The sequence below is a fragment of the Ictidomys tridecemlineatus genome, chromosome 4 (genome assembly GCF_052094955.1).
Source record: "Ictidomys tridecemlineatus isolate mIctTri1 chromosome 4, mIctTri1.hap1, whole genome shotgun sequence".
Taxonomy (NCBI): Eukaryota; Metazoa; Chordata; class Mammalia; order Rodentia; family Sciuridae; genus Ictidomys; species Ictidomys tridecemlineatus.
Genome location: NC_135480.1, coordinates 94834934 through 94855160, shown reverse-complemented (window position 1 = coordinate 94855160; position 20227 = coordinate 94834934). Strand labels below are relative to the sequence as shown.

Sequence of the window (20227 nt, the reverse complement as noted above, 5' to 3'; positions counted from 1 at the left end):
TTTTCCATAAACTGAATAACGTAACAATTGTGTTCAACAATTGCATATAAATTTATTCATTCAGAATAAGCAATCAAAATTCCCCCATCAAAACCTTTAGCATGATACTACTCACTTCACTTTCATCTTAAATTCTATAACCCCAAACTTCAAATATACTCATGCATTTTTTTCTACCACTCATGCATTTTGAAGGCTGCAGTTAGAGTTTTAATTATAAGCAAACTTCTTTGGGGAAAAAACTGTGTAAATTCAAATTAGTATCCATAAATAGATTTCTGTTTCATGTCATCAATTTATAAGCATAGGAATGAGTGGTTAAAGCTGAGAACAGAATGAAGAATATGTAAATAAAGCTTCCAGGTTGTCATATCTTTATTTCCAATTTCTAAATAAAAACAACCATGAAGGGAAAACCTCTGCTCTCTTAAAGCCTACCTTTTTCTCCTTAAAAGAAGGAAGAAGAATTCTAGATGAAAAGAGAAGCTGCAGAAGTTTCTCTGTGTAGAAGAGAGCAGATGAAAGCACAGTGCAATGGCATAAAATATGATTAGAAAACTTAACACAGAGACATTTGTTTATTTGAAATTCTCTAAGGCCCTTATTTATTTTTCTTATCCAGTACTGTGGGCTCTAAAACGATTGAGAAGGCCTATGGCACTTCTGAGTTTGAGCGCTCAGAGGAGTGATTTTTTGTGTGTGCGCATGTTGGATGAGAATGTCCCAGACTACTACTGAGAATTTCCCTCGTTTGGTGCTGTATATCTGTAACCCCAGCTACTCTGGAGGTTGACCAGGAGGACTGTGACAGGCTGGGCAACTTAGACTCTATTAAAAAAAAAAGAAAAGAAAAAAGAAAAAGAATGCTCCTTTTCCATCCTCATGGGAATATTTAATGAGATGTGTGTTGAAATGAACACATCATGCTCAACTAAGTAGCTGATGTGCAGAGAGCACCCACTGAATGGTAGTTCCACATCTCTGCCCTTAGGTATCTTTCTCTTTCTGTCTGAAGTAGGTACCTCGTCTATAATATCATGTCAGATTGTTGTTTTAAAAACTGTCAGGGGCTTAATTCCTCTTGCCTTTGTGCAAAAAGTTTCTTCTAGGCTGAGGATCAAAAGGCTGACTTCAAGGCACAATAGATTCTAAGTATAGGAATGACTGAATGAGGTCTGTCTTCACTGATTTTACATTTTGAAAATAGTTATTTTAAAGAAAAAAAATTTGTTAAAGTCATGTAAGGCAATTGTGAAAAAAACCAAAACCAACCACCACCACCAACAAACAAACAAAACAAAACAAAACAGGAGCCCAAATGCTCAGTTTCATTTTGAAAGGAAATTAATTGCCCACTGAATTGAAGTACTCACCTGGCATTTGGACGAAGGGAGACTGGGAGGAGCTGATGCTGCCCTGGAAGGCAAACAGAGTGCAAGTGTGTTCTTTAAGGGAGATGCTCAGATTTAATTAAAAAACCAGGTTCTTTATTTTCTGGTAGTCAGAATACATTACTTGAGGAATTGGATTGTGGGTATCAACTGAGAGTAAGAATTCAAGTACTGAAGAACAGAGTTTTACAAGGGACAGAGAGAAACCAAACTCTCAGATTCTGGTAAACATATTGATGACCACTGGCTGGGTGAAGTACAATGATTTATCCTTTGTGTTTCATTGTTAATACTTATTCATTGAATATGTATCAAGTGTTTGTATATTTTGCAATATGTACTTATATACGCTTGGCATTTGGCTTCAATCACCAAAGGGCACATTTTATTGTCAATCTCCATGTAGAATAGAAGCTCCATCAAGTCTAGTGACCTTGACTGTGGCTTGTCCTTGTTGCCCAGAACAGAATGCAATTCATGATAGACACAATAAAAATATGTAGAATGAAGAGCCCACAATCTATTGAGTGTGGGGGGTTGGGTGATGTGGTTGGTCGAATTATGTCCTCTAAATGATAGATTGATTTTTTTCTTTTTACTATTACAAAAATTTATTAAACAAAAAGCTTAATATGAAAATTATATGACCCAGTTTTATATCATAGTAAAACAAGCTCTTTGGAGAGGGGACATGGATCTCTGTGCTGAACAGCCATTATTTATACTTGTTCTAAGGCTTGTAACGTGATGTTTCTATTTCTTCCTATTACCACCATTCCAATATTGTTCTGTTGCCCACAGTTGCCATCTCCACACATTCATCTGTCATAAGATTTATAAAGAGACCAAATCCCTTAAATATTCCTTGGACATATCTTCCACCATGATAATGTCTTGCCCATAATTTTTTTTTTTTTAAGCTTGGGAGGGTAAGCTTTGCTCCTGTTGTCTCCCTGCAGGCTCAGAGCTGCTTTAAAACAGAATTGGTGGTCTCCATCCTAGACCTGAGTCTTAATCCCTGGTCCTTGTGGATAAAACCTTATTTGGAAATAGGGACTTTGAAGACATAATTACTTATATTAAGATGAGGTCATACTGAAATAGAGTGGGCCCTGAATCGCATAAAACTGATGTTCCTATAAAAAGAGAAGGACACACCAAGATACAGACTGAGGGGAGAAGCTTATGTGAAGATGGAGGCAGAAAATCGAGGGATATAACCTTAAGCTACCAAAGGCCAAGAACTGCTGGCAATCATCAGAAGTTCAGAAGAGGAGAGGATAGATTCTTTTCCAGCAGCTTCTGAGGGAACATTACTCTGACATCTTAATTTCAGACTTCTAACCTTCAGAATGGTGAGAAAATAAATTTTATTGCTTTAAACCGTCTGTTTGTGGTAACTTGTTACTATAGCCCTGGGAAACGAACTTGGGGGAGGTTGATGCTCAAACAGACAACACTCTCTGTAGTGTGAGAAGTGGCATGATCAGGGAAAGGTGGGGTGAAGTGGGCACCTGCGATGGTGTTAGTGGTTGGGGAACATTCTGGAGGAGGTGATGTCTACGCCTACCTCTGAAGGACAGATAAAGTTTGAGGAGGACACAACCACTCAAGCTATCTGGGCATGTAGAGTCTTAAAACATTCAAACGCAAATTCTAACTCCAGAATGATCCCTAGCAAAGTAGTGGATTATATAGTTGCTATGGAAGTTAAGAAGCCTTGGCATCCAGTTCTTTGGTACTGAGCTTTTAGTCCTGACCCTCAAGAATCTATATACTCTCAGGAATTGCAAGAGATTTTATAGTCTCACCTAACCACCCACTCAGTGCTTAAATTCTCTGCATGTTACCAACACTAAGAGCATCTGATAGCCAGTGACAGAACTCACCACCTTCTGGGGAGGCCCATTTCATCTTCAGGGAACTTTGACTATATACAGAGGATGGAAAGAAAACCCTCTCCTAGTTCTAATCTTTTTGGTTTCATATAAACAAAGTTTAACCCTTGTTCCATGTACAGACGTTCAAATATTTGAAGACAATCCATTATTCCCCAACAGTCTTAGCTCCAGATTCTATAACAAATACCATAGACTAGGTGGCTGGCTTAAATGATAATTTATTTCTCATAGTTCAGGGGACTGGAAGTCTGAAGTCATGACTAGGGCCCTCTTTCTCGTGTCTTTCTGAATCTTTATGTGGCAAAGAGAGAAATCATCTCACTTGTGTCTCTTCCTGTAAGGGCTCTACTCTTGGGACCTAATTATCTGTCTAAGGGCCCACCTCCAAATACTATCACAATGAGAATTAGGGATTTAACATACGAATTTTGAGAAACATTTAGTCCATAGCTTAAACCATGAATTTTGCCTTTTGCAGGCAAAATATCCTCCACCCTTCAGAGGCAGCATAATACTAAAAATAAATATTCTGGAACCAGTGTTTGAATTCCATCACTGCCTATTGTTTGTTGTTGGATCTTGGGTACATGAAGATTGACATGAAGATTAACTGAGATCATAGATGTCAAGTACTTATAATGGTGTCTGGCACAGAATAGGAAGTGTATACTCATGAGCTATTATTATACTAGTCCCCCCTTATCTGTGGAGGATATGTTCCAAGACACCCAGTGGATGCCTGAATCTGTGAATAGTACCAAACCCCCAATATACTGTGTTTTCCTACTTATACATATGATGATAAGAGTTTAATTTATAAATTAGGAATAGTAAGAGATTAATAATGACCAAGGATAAAACAATTATAATGGTATACTGTGTAATAAAATCACCAGCATCATTACTCTTGCACTTTGGAGGCTGTTATTAAGTAAAATGAGGGTTACTTGAATGTACACACTGTGATACCATGACAGTGACATGATAACTGAGAAGGCTGCTGAGTGACTCACTTGTGGGCAGTATACACCGTGTTGTCATACTAGGCAAAGCTATGATTCACGTTCTGAGCAGGACAGAGTGGGATGGCATGAGATTTTATCTTGCTACTCCGAACGGTGCACAATTAAAAAATCACCAATTGTTTATTTCTGGAATTTTCCATTTAACATTTTCAGACAGCAGTTGGCTGTGGGTAACTGAAACTGTGGAAAATGAAACTGAGGATAATGGTGGGGGTGAGGGGAAAGTGCTGTAACCTGCTATATTTTTAAGTACCTTTAAATCTGTGCTATATTCCCCTAAGTATGCTTTAATTTATGTGTTTTTTCCTGTTCAATAAGTTCACATATTTGAGTGGAAGGAGGGAACTCTTGGGCATGTAGTGGCCAGGAGTGGGTAAAGATCAGGGTCCCCTAACATTTGCATGATTTAACCGTAGATGTGCCTGTGTCTGGGCACATCATCCCATGCTGCTAGGATCCATGCTGTCCAGTGTTACCCTCTTGTTTCTGGCTCTTGTCTGGCTGTTTTTTGCCTTCAAGGATTGTGTCAATCCTTATACCTCCTGGCTTCTGCCTCCTTTCCAGTATGATCAGGGAGTGGCAGGGTGGTAGCTGTCCTGGGTGCTGTCTGGGGAGATGTCCCATAGTTCTTCTTCTGCCTTCTCTGTCTACCTACTTCCTTGATCTCTGTGGCCAAGCTGGGGCCAGGATGAAACCTTCTTTAAGTCAAAGTACACATCCCAATTTGATGTGTGGACTTTTCCAGCACCAGAGCTGCTCATAATTACTACAACAGCACCCTGTTCTCCCCTCAGTCTCCGTCATCAGCTGGCATGACCCTGCCTCCTACTTCTGCCCCAAGCCTGGAGAGAGACCAGGATAAGCCACTGTCCCTTCACCTTTGATGACTCAGCCATAAAACTTCCTAGCTTCCTCTTCTATCACCAGTAGTCCTTGCGTCTTCTTTCTTCCCCCTCCTCCTTCTGCCTTGGTTTAATTGCTACCATGGAGCTATCAGCATTCTCTCCCCAAATCATTTTTAAATCTGAAGGATTTACAGAGACTTTACAAGTCTGGTTGATTTTTTAAAAAAAATATTTGATAAGAAGAAGCCTCTTCTGTTCCTTTCCCTTATATAATTTTCCTTCGACCTGCTGTGGAAATGACACCCTCTATTTCCATTCCTTATGGTTACCCCTAAAATTTTACCATGAAGATTTAACAAAAGCTACAAATAACATCTGAACCCTGTCACTGAAAGACAGGAAGCTGAGGACATTAACTCTTACCATTCCTCTCCTAATTCTCATGTATATGCTATTTTTTAATATTTTACTTTCTTTCTTTATATTAAACCTTCACAAATGATCAGTATCACTTTATTAAGTAAACATGTATTAGGTTTACCTTATATGTTTACCATTTTCTTTGCTGCTCTTCTTCCAGATTTTCTAGAACCATTTCTTTCTCCTAAATGAATTCTCTAGAAAATTAAATGTAGGTGATTTTTGGTATTAAACTGTTTCAGATTTTATTTATTTGAAAAATATAATTTCTTTTGACATGTACTCAAAAGAAAGTTTCTGGATTTATAATTATAATTTCATAGGATGTTTTCTCCTCAGCACTTACAGATATCATTCCACTGTCTTTTGGTTTCCATGATTGCTATTAAAAAGTCTGCTATTAATCTTCCAGTTATTCTTTGTTGTGATCTTTTCTTCCTAATGGCTTTTAACACTCCCATTGTCATGGAGGTTCTTCAAATTCAGTTCACTTTATCATAGATTTCATTTTATTTATCATGCTTGATGTAGCACATACTTCATTTGTCGAGGGGTTCATTTCTTTCATAAATTCTGGAGAATTGTCAACCACATCTCAAATTTTGCCTTATTCTGTCCTTCTGAAACTATTTATATATATTTTAGACCTTTTACTTTTGTCCTCTAAATTTCATAATCTTTCTTTATATCCCAAATCATATGTTCTTTATTTTTTGATAGATTGATATGGATTTCTTCAGAACCATGTCTAGTTCACTAATTCTTTCCTTAGATTTTGTTAATTTGCCATTTCACTCACATTAAACATTTTATGTTGATTTTATAGTTTTTTATTTCTATATATTCCTTTTTTGAAAGTCTGCTTGGTAATTTTTGATGAACTCATGTTGACTGTTCATTTTTTAAGTTATTTTTCTTTTGGTAATTATAATATTTAAAAGACCTGTGAATTTAAATTTATTGCTTTTGATGACTCTTTCAGAGTGATTTGGTTCTTTTTTTTTTTTTTTTTTTTGGTACTAGGGATTGAACTCAGGGGCACTCACTCAACCACTGAGCCACATTCCCCAGCTCTTTTTGTATTTTATTAAGAGACAGGGTCTCCTCTGTTGCTTAAGACCTTGCTAAGTTGCTGAGGCTGGCTTTGAACTCCAAATCCTCCTGCATCAGCATCCCAAGCCTCTGGGATTACAGGTGTGCATCTCCATGTATTGTTGATCTTTTATTGAGACTCATTTGGTTGTGTGAAAACCTGGGGTCCTAAACTGAGATTGTTTTCCTCCAGAAGATTTATATTTATAATTCTCTGGAGCCAGGTTCCCTTTCAGATTCCCCAGATTAATCCTGGAGTCCCCAGGATAAACTCAACATCCCAGCCTTGGCTATAGCTCAAGGACCCGTCTTTACAAGTGAAGCCAATTTGGATACTTATCCTCAGGGAACCTTCTTTTCAACATGATCGTCTTTTATTATTCAACGCCTTCATTTCTGCCAAACCTTTTCTCAACCTCCCATTCCAACCCTGTTATCTTACCTCCAGATTTAAAGATTTTTCTTACCATTTCACTAGCTCAAAAACTCATTAAAATTTGTTGCATGCAGAATTTGGCTTTTTTTTTTTTGTGGGAGGACTCTCCCCAGCTGAGACTATCTAGCCTCCCTGGAGCAGAATTGAATCCCTAAATATTGAACATGGATGTAGATGCCTTCTTGGTGTTTACACAGCACAAAAGCTTTTATTTTTCTATGATTCTTATAGCAGGGATTTAAATTGTAGTAGAAGTAATGCATAAGCAATAACTGATAGTAGCTTCTTAACACAGGTATTGTTATGCCCTAAGATATTATATGTATTATATGTATATATGTAATATATATTATCTTATTTAATTTTCACAACAAACTCAGGAGATAAGTAATATTATTCTCATTGTACTGATGAGGAAGCTGAAATATTAAGAGTGTAACTCAAGTTCCCTTCAGTTACAGGTGAGGCTGCTTGTGGTAGTGGCAGTGGGTAGGATCAAACAAGGACCTCTCTGATTTCAGTAATTATTATCTTGACTATTAGTTTCCCAAGCATTTTAATAACTCAAAAATAAAAAGAGGAAATCATCATTGTTTACAAATACCAGTATAAAGGAGACTTAGGGATCTCTAGAGAGTTCATATGATTATTTAAAAACACACAAAGATCAAGTGGGATTGGATACCCTCTTGTCTGAATTATATAATTCAAATTTAAAGATTATCTACATACTCCTTCATCTTTCAAGTGATATTCTATTTGAAAGAGGAAGTTTATTGAGGTATAATTTACATATAATAAAATTCACAGTTTTTAAGCAGACAATTTGGTGAATTTTGACTCAACACCATGCATATAATATCGAACATTTTCATCAAATTAATTATTTTGTAGTTATAATTAGTACTGTCCCTTCTGTGATGGCCTCAAAAATATTTTGATGGATCAATATAAAAATAAATGATAATTCATCTCTTCAGTTCATCTCATAGAACATAAAAGAATTCTAAAGGTTCTACATGGGAATGAGAAGGATTCATGGACAGATTTCAGAGCTGGTGCTCACTTCTCCATCCATTCACAGATTTTATAGTTTGGGAGAGAAGATCCTAAACCCGGAGCCTTTAGCATGCACCCTCTGTGTCATTCTCCATTCCTGTCTTCCTTGTTCAATATATCACATTCACACTGTTGCCTCTTGGCCTACCAGTCCTCCAGAAATCATATTAAAATGAATATTGAAGAGCCCATACCTTTTGACCAAGTAAGATGGTATATAATTTTTATTTTGCATACTGCAAACAACAGGATCCTGCAGTGCCAGGTAGCCAAATTTAGAGGTTTATATTTGAATGAAATTTGCCAGTCTGAAACTTCCTGTAGCTAACACAGCAGTCTCACAGCTGCCCCAAAAGCCCCTCCATGAAAATGAGTTAATTTGAACTAATAGGTCACCAAGGTAATAAAATGATAAGATTAGGAGTCTCCCTTGAATACATTTATTATCATTTTTATGACCCTATAATATTTTTAGGTGCCAACTGAGTTGAAATAATATGTTCAAAGGTACTAGGAAGAGATCGCTTACCAGCCTGACATTTTCACACTGCTGCATAATTTTATCTTTAAATTTGAATTATATCATTTAGAAGGTATCCCTTTAAACCTAAAGATATTGTTACTAATTCTTTCATACTAGCAATTGTAGACACTTGTGAATAGGAGGTTACTCTCTTCAAAGAATTCATAGCATTTTATACATTTAATTTCTCATCATTTTATATCTGGTTGGGAGGAAGTAGAACTGATGATATTATCTTGAACATTCTAATACCACATCTTAATGTCTGAATGTAGACCCACCAAGACATCATATGATTTTCCTCCTACTTTAAAATGAATGTAAAGATATGCCATAGGCTAATACAGCCTTTAAATGAGAACCTTGTTGGAATGGAACACTTTCTTCACAAGACAAAAATGAGAATAGAGAATTTGATGCTTTAGTTAATGTGAAAAATATGTGGTAGAACCAGGGGCGTTCTGATTGGTGTTGAATCTTATATGGTGATTATACTTTCTCAAACAATTCTAATACATTTTATTACTTTTGCAATTTTCGAAACAGGTTATGACTTGTAGGCTGCTTCTTTAAGATAATTTTTTTGTTTAGTACTGGGGATAGAACCCAGAGGTGCTTAACCACTGAGCCACATCTCCATCCCTTTTTATGTTTTATTTTGAGAAAGGTCTCCCTAAGCTGCTTAGGACCTTACTAAATTGCTGAAGCTGGCTCTGAACTCATGATCTTCCTGCCTCAGCTTCCTAAAACACTGGGATTACAGGCATGTACCACCACACCCAGCTTGAGTTACATTTTAAATCAAAAATAAGAAAAATACTCCATAATGGATAAAAACCACACTTATAAGCATCTACTATATTCCAGGTGCTCTATATGATATTATCATAGTAGAAAGTAGTTATTCTCTGTTTTACAAAAGGAGAAATAAAACATCAGAAAAGAGAAGTAATATACCCAAGGTCACACATCTTATGAATTAAAAAACTAGTATTGAAACCCAAGACTGAGCTTTCAAGACATAAGAAGTACACTAGTCTCTCAATTGAACCACAGGGATTTTATTGGCCAACCATATGTGGAAGGCACAGTGCTGGATTTTGCAGGTGCTAGGAAAAAAATTCAATCAACTTCTTAGATTAGGACCTACTTAAGGAGACAAGTTATCTGTGACAAATTAAATATAGACTTTTTTTTCCGGTAGCTCCTTGCATCAGGAAGTGAAGTCTATGTCTCTACCTTGAATTTAGGATGACTTTGTGACTTGCTTAGACCAAAAGAATATGGCTGAAGTAATACGAAAGTTTCAGAGTCTAGGCCTTAAAGGGATTTGCAGGTTTCACCTTCATCTGCTTGAAATGCCCTTTAACCTCCTCAAAAGGAAGCTGATCCAGTCTCCTAGGTGGAAGTGAATCCAGGTGCTCCTGCTGATAACCAGCAGCACCTACTAGAGATCATGGAGAAAGGTCATTCTAGACTTTTCAGCTAAATTCAACTGCCTGAGGAATCCCTGGGGAAACAATAAAGGAACTGGAACACACAAACTGTGTGTCAACTGTAAGAAATGATAATAGCTATTGTTTTAAACTGCCAAGATCAAGGTGGTTTCCTATACAGAAATAAGTATCTGATACAGACATGCTCAGGAAACAGTTGCATGTGATACTTAACAGTATGCACCTCGTTTCTGGGTTGTGTGGTCCATGATCTACAAACTGGAAGTTAAAAAAGCAGGAAATTGGTTTGCTGAGGGTTAGGATTGGGTGCTGAAGCTGAGGGGATGCAAAAAGAGAAAAGGAAGCTCCCAGGTGTGAGGAATTTTGTAAACCAAACACCTGGGAGGGAAATCACAGCTTTTCTTCAAGAAATAATCAGCGAGTTGATTTGTTGGGAGTTGAAGTTTCACTTTGCTGATAAAATAAAAATACATTCTTTGCCTACTGTGCTCCAGGATTGTAGTGATCACCAGAGATATGAAGAAGGATGAGATATGAATTCTATTCTTAGCATATGGTTTCATAGGGAAAATAGTTACATAAATATTTATGTGTGTGTATGTGGATATATATGTAGTTAGTGCAATAATTAAAATAGTTGAGAAGACTAGCATTTCCTGATACCTACTTCTTATCGGACTCTGTGCCAAATGCTTTATGAGTGTGTCTCATGATCTTTAGTGACAACGAATATTTGAGAGCTTTATGTACTCTGCAGTGTGCTCAATGATTTACATGCATTTTCTCATCAACTCCATACCATTAATCAATGAGGTAGATTGTTGTTATCCCTAGTTTATAGGTTGAAAAAGTCATAGATGTTGTGAAGGACTTGTCCAAGGTCATAGAGCTAGTGACGACATAGTTTAGATTTTAACCTTCATCTACTCTAACCACAGTTTTGTGCATGTAGAGGATTGGGGGTGATTTACTGTCCTGGGAGAAGGTGATCGAGCACATCATAATGTAGGTGATGTCTGAGTCCGGTTCTGAAGGATGAAAGGAAATCAGTAAGCAGATTAACATAAAGGTGTTGACATCAAGGAGAAAACCAAAGCCTGGAATGTGTGGGACAGCATGTCAGCAGCAGGGAAATGCAAGCAGGAAGTGTGAAGACAGGAGGGTTGAAGAGAAGCTGGAAAAAGAAGCAGAAGCCAGATTGTACAGTGCTTTTTCAGTGATGCTAAGGATTTCAAATTTGTCTACTAGCAGACTATGATTTCTTAGCAGTGTAGACATGGCAAAAGTGATGTCCTAGGCAAATTGAATCTGAGGTTGAAATGACAGATCTGAAATGGTTGATGATGTGGATATTGTACTTGATCAGTGATCCACTGGCAAGTGTCTGATGGTATTTCAGGAGGTTATCAGGTCACATTTCTATCCACATCTATTTGGTATCCTTTAGAGGATGTATTAGCAAAGTCTAATATGTGCCCGTAGGTGCTGAGGATTGCTAGCCAACTGTCCTGGTGCTGTGCAATCTCAGTGCTCTCTCCTTTTCTTCATTACAACCTTCTGGCTAATGCATGTGTGTACAGAGTGGGTTGGTCCTACTTACAAGGGGGAAAAACCATTTTTCAATGATTCAATTTAATGGTACACTGTATAGGTCCAATCTGAAGGCCAATAAGGATTTTTAATTGAGGAAGCAACGTTGAAACAGATATCCTCAAAAACACCTTGCATCTACAAAGCCTGGGCTCTAGGGGACTTAACTCTTAAGAAAAAAGCTTGCCTGGTTTTGGGCCACTTTTATCTCCACCATCACTAGTGTGGGCAACAGTAGGGACTATGTTATTGATATAAAAGTATTAATGATTTGTTTAATGCCTTCAAATGTATAAAGGTATAATGAAGGCACAAAACCATGTTCAGCCTGGTGTGGTACATACTTGTAATCCCAGCAGCTTGTGAGGCTGAGGCAGGAGGAGCCCAAGTTCAAAGCCAGCCTCAGCTATTTAGTGAGGCCCTTAGCAACTTAGCAAGACCCTGTTTCTAAATAAAATATAAAAAAGGGCTGGGGATGTGGCTCAGTGGTTAAATGTCCCTGTGGTTAAATATCCCTGGTACAACAAACAAACAAACATGTCAAATTCTGAGAGAAAGGAATTTACCAAGAACATATTAATTTATGCATTTTTGTAATAGAACATGTGATTATATAACATATTTGATATTCATTAACTTGTTGATGCAACAACTTAATTTCTCTAAAATAAAATGTTAGCAAAATCTGGAAGAATTCACATGAAACTAAAGGTAGTTATCCTTAAGATGTAACAGAGTGGTTAAAGGATTGGGAGACTTCAGTAGACTCCTATTCTCCATGTTATACTCTTTGTTTCTGTTTGAAATTTTTACAAGGTATTTCTTGTGTAATTAAAGCAACTAGGTAATGAAAATAAATAGCCATTAGGTCTTCTATCTTTATTACAAATCTCAGATTTTTAAAAACTACGATTCCAAATGCCTTAAATTTCTGGGTTATGAATTATTTTATGTCCTTTGGAAGGCTCACACAGTTACAGAATTCCAACTTTCTGACAGTTTCTTACAATTTTTTTTTTTTTTTTTTTTTTTTACTGTTTAAACTCTCCTGCTTGGCATAAAATTATACCCAGGCTGTCTCTGTGAGAAAATGATTGCTGTTGCCTAAGTTACAAAATGAAACATATTTTTTTTACCCCTGGATCTTGGTGTGCCTTTGGAATGCTATTTGTATTTATGTAGCTAAGTTAGAACAACAGGAGTCACTGGGATGTACTTTGGCCAGAACAGAATCTGCAGAACTTCAACCCTGCCAGATGGACTTGAGATGGCTGTTTTGCTGCAAAACCTGATTATTTTTGCAAGCTGCATGAAAGAATTTACCAGCAGGAATTATTTTAAATTTCATGACATTTTAAAAAAAAGACAGAACTAGTAGAACAGCTGAAAAAATAAGTTGCTTGCAAAAGGTTCGCTTTTATTATTAATAAAAAAAATTTCTGCAATTGTGAAGGAGCAGGTGGTTGGGTGGGGAACACAGAAAGCCCTGGAAATGTGGTTTGGTTCTCTAAACAGGTCAGGACAGTGGGCTAATTAAATTCAGACAATGGGCCCTTTAGAAAGCCTTAGAAAATAAAGCATTCATTCAAATGAATGCCAAGAGTATAGTGTGTAGCTGTATTCAAACGATGGCATTTTGAGTTTACAAGGCATTGCCTGCTCAGAAAAATGTTTTTTTTTTCTTTTTTTGATTTTTTTTCTGGGTTCATGAAGGGTTTGATTAGCAATGTTAACAGGCAATATGCAAACTACTGTGCTGTGAGGAAGAGCAAGAGGTATGGGGGAGACACTCCCAGGATGGACATGGATTCCCTTTGTCAATAATCTTGTAAAAATTACAAATAATAAGAAATAAATTCTTCTGGAATTCAGAAAAAATAACAAGGGCAAATGAGATTCATTAATTAAAGAAAAACTTCAGTTTTCCTAAGAGTGTTAGTAATCAAACACAAAGAACAAAAGGTACTTCTAAAAATATAAGAAAAATAAAGATAATATAGAAAAAACAAAAATCTCAGAAAACATAAGAAAAATAAAACAATAGCAAAGCAGGAAGATGTACATTAGGCCATCTGATGGTCATTTATTTATTTTTTTTTGTGCCCAGACAAGCACGCAATCTCACTAAAGCTAGAACACATTGTAGGGTGAGTTCAGTTTGCAAAAGCTGAAGAGATGCGAAATAATTTTTATGGTGAATTCTAGGAAATCAGAGAAGAGCATGAGTATTTCCTGAAATAGCCATGGGGCTGACTTTTTCAGTCATATGTCTTCAGGGGTTGGGGTGCCTTAGTCCAAAGCTGACCGTTTTTCCAGCTATCAATTCAATATCCCATCCATCTGTGTTCTTAGATCCGAAAATACAGTCATGACTATAATTCTCCCTTTAATTTATGTGTGGCCAACCCTCTTGTTTTGAGGTCTGAATGTTTTTTTTTTTTCTGTTTCTTCTGGCCTTTTCCTTATTGTTTAGCACAACTAGAATACCAAAAAGAAGTAGTGCAGTGCACAAATTCTTCAAGTTTTAGTGCTTTTCGGATGTAGATCTTAACGAAAATTAGATTTATATGTTAGGAAAGAGTTCTGTCTCTCTTCAGCATGGAACATGAGGAAATGAGAGCATTGCTGATCTTCCCTCCATCTTTCCCCATGTTCCATAAGGAAATAAGTGCATTAGGAAACTTCCTTCCCTTTCCTTAGTGGCTTTTGTATTTATCAAGAACAATTGATCAACAAATATTTGAAAAAATGTTCAACATCTCTGGCATTTAGAGAAATACAAATCAAAAGTACTCTAAGGTTTCATCTCTCTCCAGTCAGAATGGCAGCTATCAAGAATGCAAACAATAAGTGTTGTTGAGGATGTGGGGAAGAAGGCACACTCATACATTGCTAGTGGGTCTGCAAATTGATGCAACCATTATGGAAAGTAGTATGGAGATTCCTTAGAAAACTTGAAATGGAACCACCATTTGACCCAGCTATCCCACTCCTTGGTTTAAACCCAAAGAATTTAAAAACAGTATACTATAGTGACACAACCACATAAATGTTTCTAGCAGTTCAATTCTCAATAGCTAAATTGTGGAGCCAACATAGGTGCCCTTCAATAGATGAATGATAAAGAAATTGTGGTATATAAATACACAATGAAATATTACTCAGCATTAAAAGAGAATAAAATCATGGCATTTTCAGGTAAATGGATGGAGTTGGAGAATATCATGCTACGTGAAGTAAGCCAATCCTAAAAATCCAAAGGCTGAATGTTTTCTCTGATAAGTGGATGCTGATCCATAATGGGGGTGGGGTGGGGAGCATGGGAGAAATGGAGGAACTTTGGATAAGGCAAAAGGGAGGGAGTGGAAGGGAGGCGGAATGGGGGCAGGAAAGATAATGGAATGATATGGACATCATTACCCTAGATACATGTATGAAGACATGAATGATGTGACTCTGCTTTGTGTACAACCAAAGAAATGAAAAATTGTGCTCCATTTGTGTACTATCAATTGAAATGCATTCTGCTGTCTTATATAAGAAATTATAACAAATAAATAAATTTTAAAAAGGAAAAAAAAGGAATATGAGTAAGGTGCTTTTATGTATATACAAAAGTACAGACACCATGGGGGTTAGAAGAGCATCAGAAGGATGAGGTCATCAGAGACACTAGGTAAACTGAGGTAGGAAATGCTGTGTTTCCTGGGTTTAGGAGTCTTTCTGGGTCTCAAAAGGGGGAGCTGATATGCTGCCTGCTCAAGTGAGTGAAGGGGCAGCCTGCCTCAAGTCCCAAAAGTGAGTCACAGGATACCAACCTCAATCAGAGTGGTAGTCACACTTCATCACAAGACACAACAGGGAAGGAAGGAGGTTTCAGACAAGAAGAGGCCAGAGAGAAATGGGTTGTATGAGGTTGGCCCTAGAGATCACCAGGAGAGCAGAAAAGCAGCTTCTGCAAGGTCAGTGGTATACCTGGACTCTGAATCAGGAGGTGCTCTTCAGAGAGGGTGAAACCATGGAGGGCTGCAGGAGACTAGAGATCCAGGAGAGGTAGGAATGATGGAGGGGCAGGAATGATGGAGGCAGGTTCTGGGACTCTGGGACAGAACCAGAGTAAGTTCTAGAAGGAAATGAAAAACTTCTTGGGTCTCATTTCTTCTCAGATGTCTGTAAATCATAGGAAAGGAAGGTCCTATTCTGTTCAGGCTGGGTGTGGCATCCCTGGACCATTTCAGACACACTGTAATGACGGGAGAGAGACCCGTGTGGCCTGCAGGGAGCCGAACATGTAACTGGAGTCAGACACCATGTATGAAGTCTAAGGGGTGAGACGGGCAAGCAGGAGGACCTGAAGGAAAGTGGTTACTCCAAAACCTGTCCTTCTTTGCTGTGGCTACATAAACTTAAGAACATAATACTTTGGGTGTAAGAAAGACTTACCTTACAAACCTGTGTCAAAAATCCAAGCTCCACTGCTTTCTACCTAATTTTTATTTTCCTTATCTGAAAAATAGTTATCAGGGCCACCCTCCTGAGGCTGTTGTGCTCTTGTTGATAAATGAAATATATTTTAAATATAGAAATGAAAATATTTTTCAAGTCCCTATTTCAGAGCTCAGCAGTAAATGACAGTTATTATTATTGTGGTTTCCTATTTATCCTAGAGAGAGATGATGAAAGGGGACTCATGCCTGAAAGTCACCTCAGCCATCCCACCCATGTTAGTCTTTGACCAGATGTGTAAGGACATTTATAGGCCACATAATAATTTTTGTGCTTTGTGTGATTTTCTGTTTTCGGTTTTCCTTGCAAACAGGGAATTTACAAACTTCTAGTTGAACTAGAGGAAAGAGGATTTAAATCTTTCTCAGAATAAAGAAGGGGTTCAGCTTGGTGTTGGAAATTGGAGATTTGGGGTTGAGGTGCCTGTGGGTAGAATATTTTGAGTTCTGAGAAAATCTATTGAGTCAGGAAGAAAAACAGCTGTACCCAGTAGTGAGAAGGGACACATTGAGATACTGTGAACACTAATCTCCTCCCATCTGCACCACTTTTAAAATTTTTTTACATTGAGGAAATGTAGGCTTGAGAAAGTAAAATTACTTGTTAGATCAGTATGTTGGTAGTAAATCTTGATCAAAGCTTTTATTTCTTTCTTCCTGTAATTTGGAGCTAGATTTCTCATAAAATAGTAGTTTATGATGGACAAGTATATAATTCCTGGTTCATTATCCAAGACTTGTCAAGGCTTTTGATATTTAGCACTGTGGAATGGGAGCAGCTGAAATTATCTTAATGAAATGTACCAAGTGGGAACTTCAACTCTAACCATCTTAACCTGCATAATGGAGGAGGGTAGTATTGCTGGGTCAGTATAAAATTAAGATCGTTGCTACCATGTTTATTACAGCATCATTTACAATAGCCAAGATATAGAATCAACTGAGGTATCCATTGATGGACGAATGGATAAAGATGGTAAGGTGTACACCCTCAATGGAATATTATTCAGTTATACAAAGAAGAAATACTATCATTTGTGACACCATGAATGGAATTGGATGACATTATATTAAGCAAAATAAGTCAGGCACAGAAAGACAAAATACCATATGCTCTCTCATGTTTGGAAACTAAAAACATTAATCTCATAGAAGTTTAGAGTAGAAGAGTGGTTAACAGAGATTGTCAAGGTCAGTAAGGGAATAGATGGGCTGGAGAGAGGATGGCTAACAGGAGCAGGTTTGTGGCTAGATAAGAGGATTAACTTCCAATGTTCCGTAGTATAACTATGGAATGACAGAAGAATAACTATGGTGGAGAACATTTAGTCATATATTTCAAAAGAATTTTGAATGTTCCCAACGCAAAGAAATGATAAATGTTTCAAGTGATGGATACATCAATCACCCTGATCATTATGCATTGATATGTGTATTGAAATGTCATGCTGTAACCCATAAATATGTATAATTACTACATGTCAATTAAAAAATTAAAAAGTTAAAAACCCAATCACTGAAAAAATAAGATTGCTAGCTCTTGCTTCTACTAATGTATTGTTTCCTTCACTCACAGTGAATAAATTTTTCAGATCTACAAAGTTGTCAAGTGGCCTTTTCTAATGGTTTGAAGTATTTATGTTAGAATTTGTAGTAATGAGGGCAGGAATATTTGACTCCCAAGGCTACTATTCAGAGTTCCCCATAATCTGGTGTCTACCTTAGCGCTGCACACCTTGCTGTAATATTTATCAAATGCTGCCATGTGTCGGGTACTATAAAAAAACCATAAAAGCTGCCATTTGTTGAACACTTACAACGTGCCATGTGTTGTGCCAGGTGCTTTGCCAACATTACCTAATTTTTCTCTCATGGAGCTTTCTGTGTTGGATATCACTGTCCCCATTTACATCAGAAGAAACGGACTTCCAGAGAAATTGGATCCCTTTCATGTGCTAGAGTCATTACCAAGGTCTGTCTTGTTCTGACATGCAAGTCCTAACCACCCTCCCGCACTGCCATTCTTCCTGGGCCTGAGGCTCCAGAAGGGCAATCAGAGATAGCAGGATATTAATCACTGGAAGGGATTTAAGAAAACAAGCAATCACAGTGTAATATAATATACAATTTAGCAGAAAAATATGCTGGAGGCTCTGGGAGCAGAAGGAACTGTCTGAGACCTTCCCAGGTCGGCCCGAAGCTGAATTTTGAAGGATTGTGCACTAGACAGGCCTCTCAACAGTCTCTTCTATTTCTCCACTCTGCAGACAAAGTAGGTTCCCTCATTGCACAATGGCAGGTAGAGCGCCCCCTGTACCCTAGCCTCTGCTGGCTCTCTGTGTTCTGCTGGGACTCTCCACCCCTGCTCACTGCTCACTTGTCATCTTTTTCCTTCATATCTTAGCTCAAGGAACACCCTCCTTCATGGATACTTCCTCCACCTACACTGTGACTTACCCCTTCTGAACTATAGTGTTCACTGAGGCTCAGTGTCATGATTTTGGCAAAATCAGAGCAAAGCCACCTTGGTATTTTAATCACATATTTCATATATAATTTCTTCCTCTTCAACTGAATTGTTTATTTCTTCAAGGCAGTGGATTTCTTATTGCTTTGAATACTAACCAGCATCATTACTTGAATGTAATAGTTTTTAACAGCAATCACATTAATAAAGCACTTATTATGTGGCATGCCCTTGGCAAATATTAAATACAACCTTTATGATAAGCTGGCAAGGTAAAATTATTGTCTTCCTTTAACAGCAAGGTTGGGTAACTTTACCATCAGCACATAGTTGGAAAATGGCAGAACTGGGAATTGAATTTAGGTCATCTGGATTCAGAGCCAAAACTCTTCACCATGCTATGCCCCCTGGGTCTTACAGGATGAACTTCAGTAAACTCAGGTGACAGAGCTATCTGAAACATCAGCTTAAGGATATTTCAAACTGGGTACAAGGTAATTGCTAGTTCTTGCACATTCAGGTTTATTTTAAATCCTAAACAGCAATACAAATGTGAATGAAATGTGAATAGCAAGAATAAAGAACATAAAAGAACAGGATAAATGTTTTAAAGCTGAAGTCTTAAAAATGGACTCTGAGTTGTCATTTAAAGGATACAAAGTATCAGCATTAGAGATCTCACATAAACATGGAAACTATAGTTGATAATATTGTATTATGTTAGAGATTTTGGAGATTTTAAGTAGATTTTAGCTGCTGTTGTCACAAGAAAGTAATTATGTGAAATGATATATATGTTAATTTGTTTCACTGTAGTAATCATTTTACTTTCTATATGTGTTCTATAACGTCACCTAAACCTCAAATAAACATAATCAAATTTATTTAGAAAATGAACACTGAGATGAGAGAAATTTTAGAGACATGGCCCAATTCTGTTTCTATTGACAAGGATACTGAGGCTCAGAGAGGAGAAGGGAACTTTCCAAGATCACTTATTGCCACAACATGGCATTCCAAGAGACTGAGGAAGGGGAACTTTCTCTTTGGGGTAGGAGAAATGTCTTATATGTTTTCCAAAGTCGCAGGGAAGTCAAAGAAACTTTGAGATGTCATAATATACAGTTTCCCATTGTGTATTTTTTTCCCCTACTACTTCTCAAGAAATCCAAATGCAAATTACAGATCTGGACATCACATGTTTGTAGTCAGTGATAACTTACCTGTGCCCATGACTGGTATAGCAAAACAGCAGCTGGATATGCAACTAAACAAACCTCCATCTAGAAGTTCTGATGCAAAGACAGTTATTGGGACCCATGCTAGCCAGTGTACATCTGGTCTACAGTTCGAGCTTGCCTACATCTCACCAAGATCAAACACTCTCAATGACTCTGTATCGTAAACACACTATATGACACCCATTTACCTTATGTTCCTTCAATTTTTCACTCCAGGTATGTGCTATTGTCATAATTCTTTCCATTACTTACAGGGTTGTCACTCCAAAAACAAT

The 20227-nt window shown here is 37.4% G+C and overlaps 1 protein-coding gene and 1 pseudogene across 1 annotated transcript in view; both read right to left on the bottom strand.

Annotated features, from left to right (window-relative positions):
- The window catches only part of Pou2af2 (POU class 2 homeobox associating factor 2), a 38148-nt gene that overhangs the window by 3819 nt on the left and 14102 nt on the right, over nt 1–20227 (bottom strand). Inside the window, exon 3 of the mRNA XM_040285176.2 lies at nt 1374–1416. Coding sequence (XP_040141110.2) covers nt 1374–1416 — 43 coding nt within the window. The remainder of the gene's footprint in view (nt 1–1373; nt 1417–20227) is intronic.
- LOC110598994 (small nuclear ribonucleoprotein G pseudogene) lies at nt 2111–19944 on the bottom strand (annotated as a pseudogene).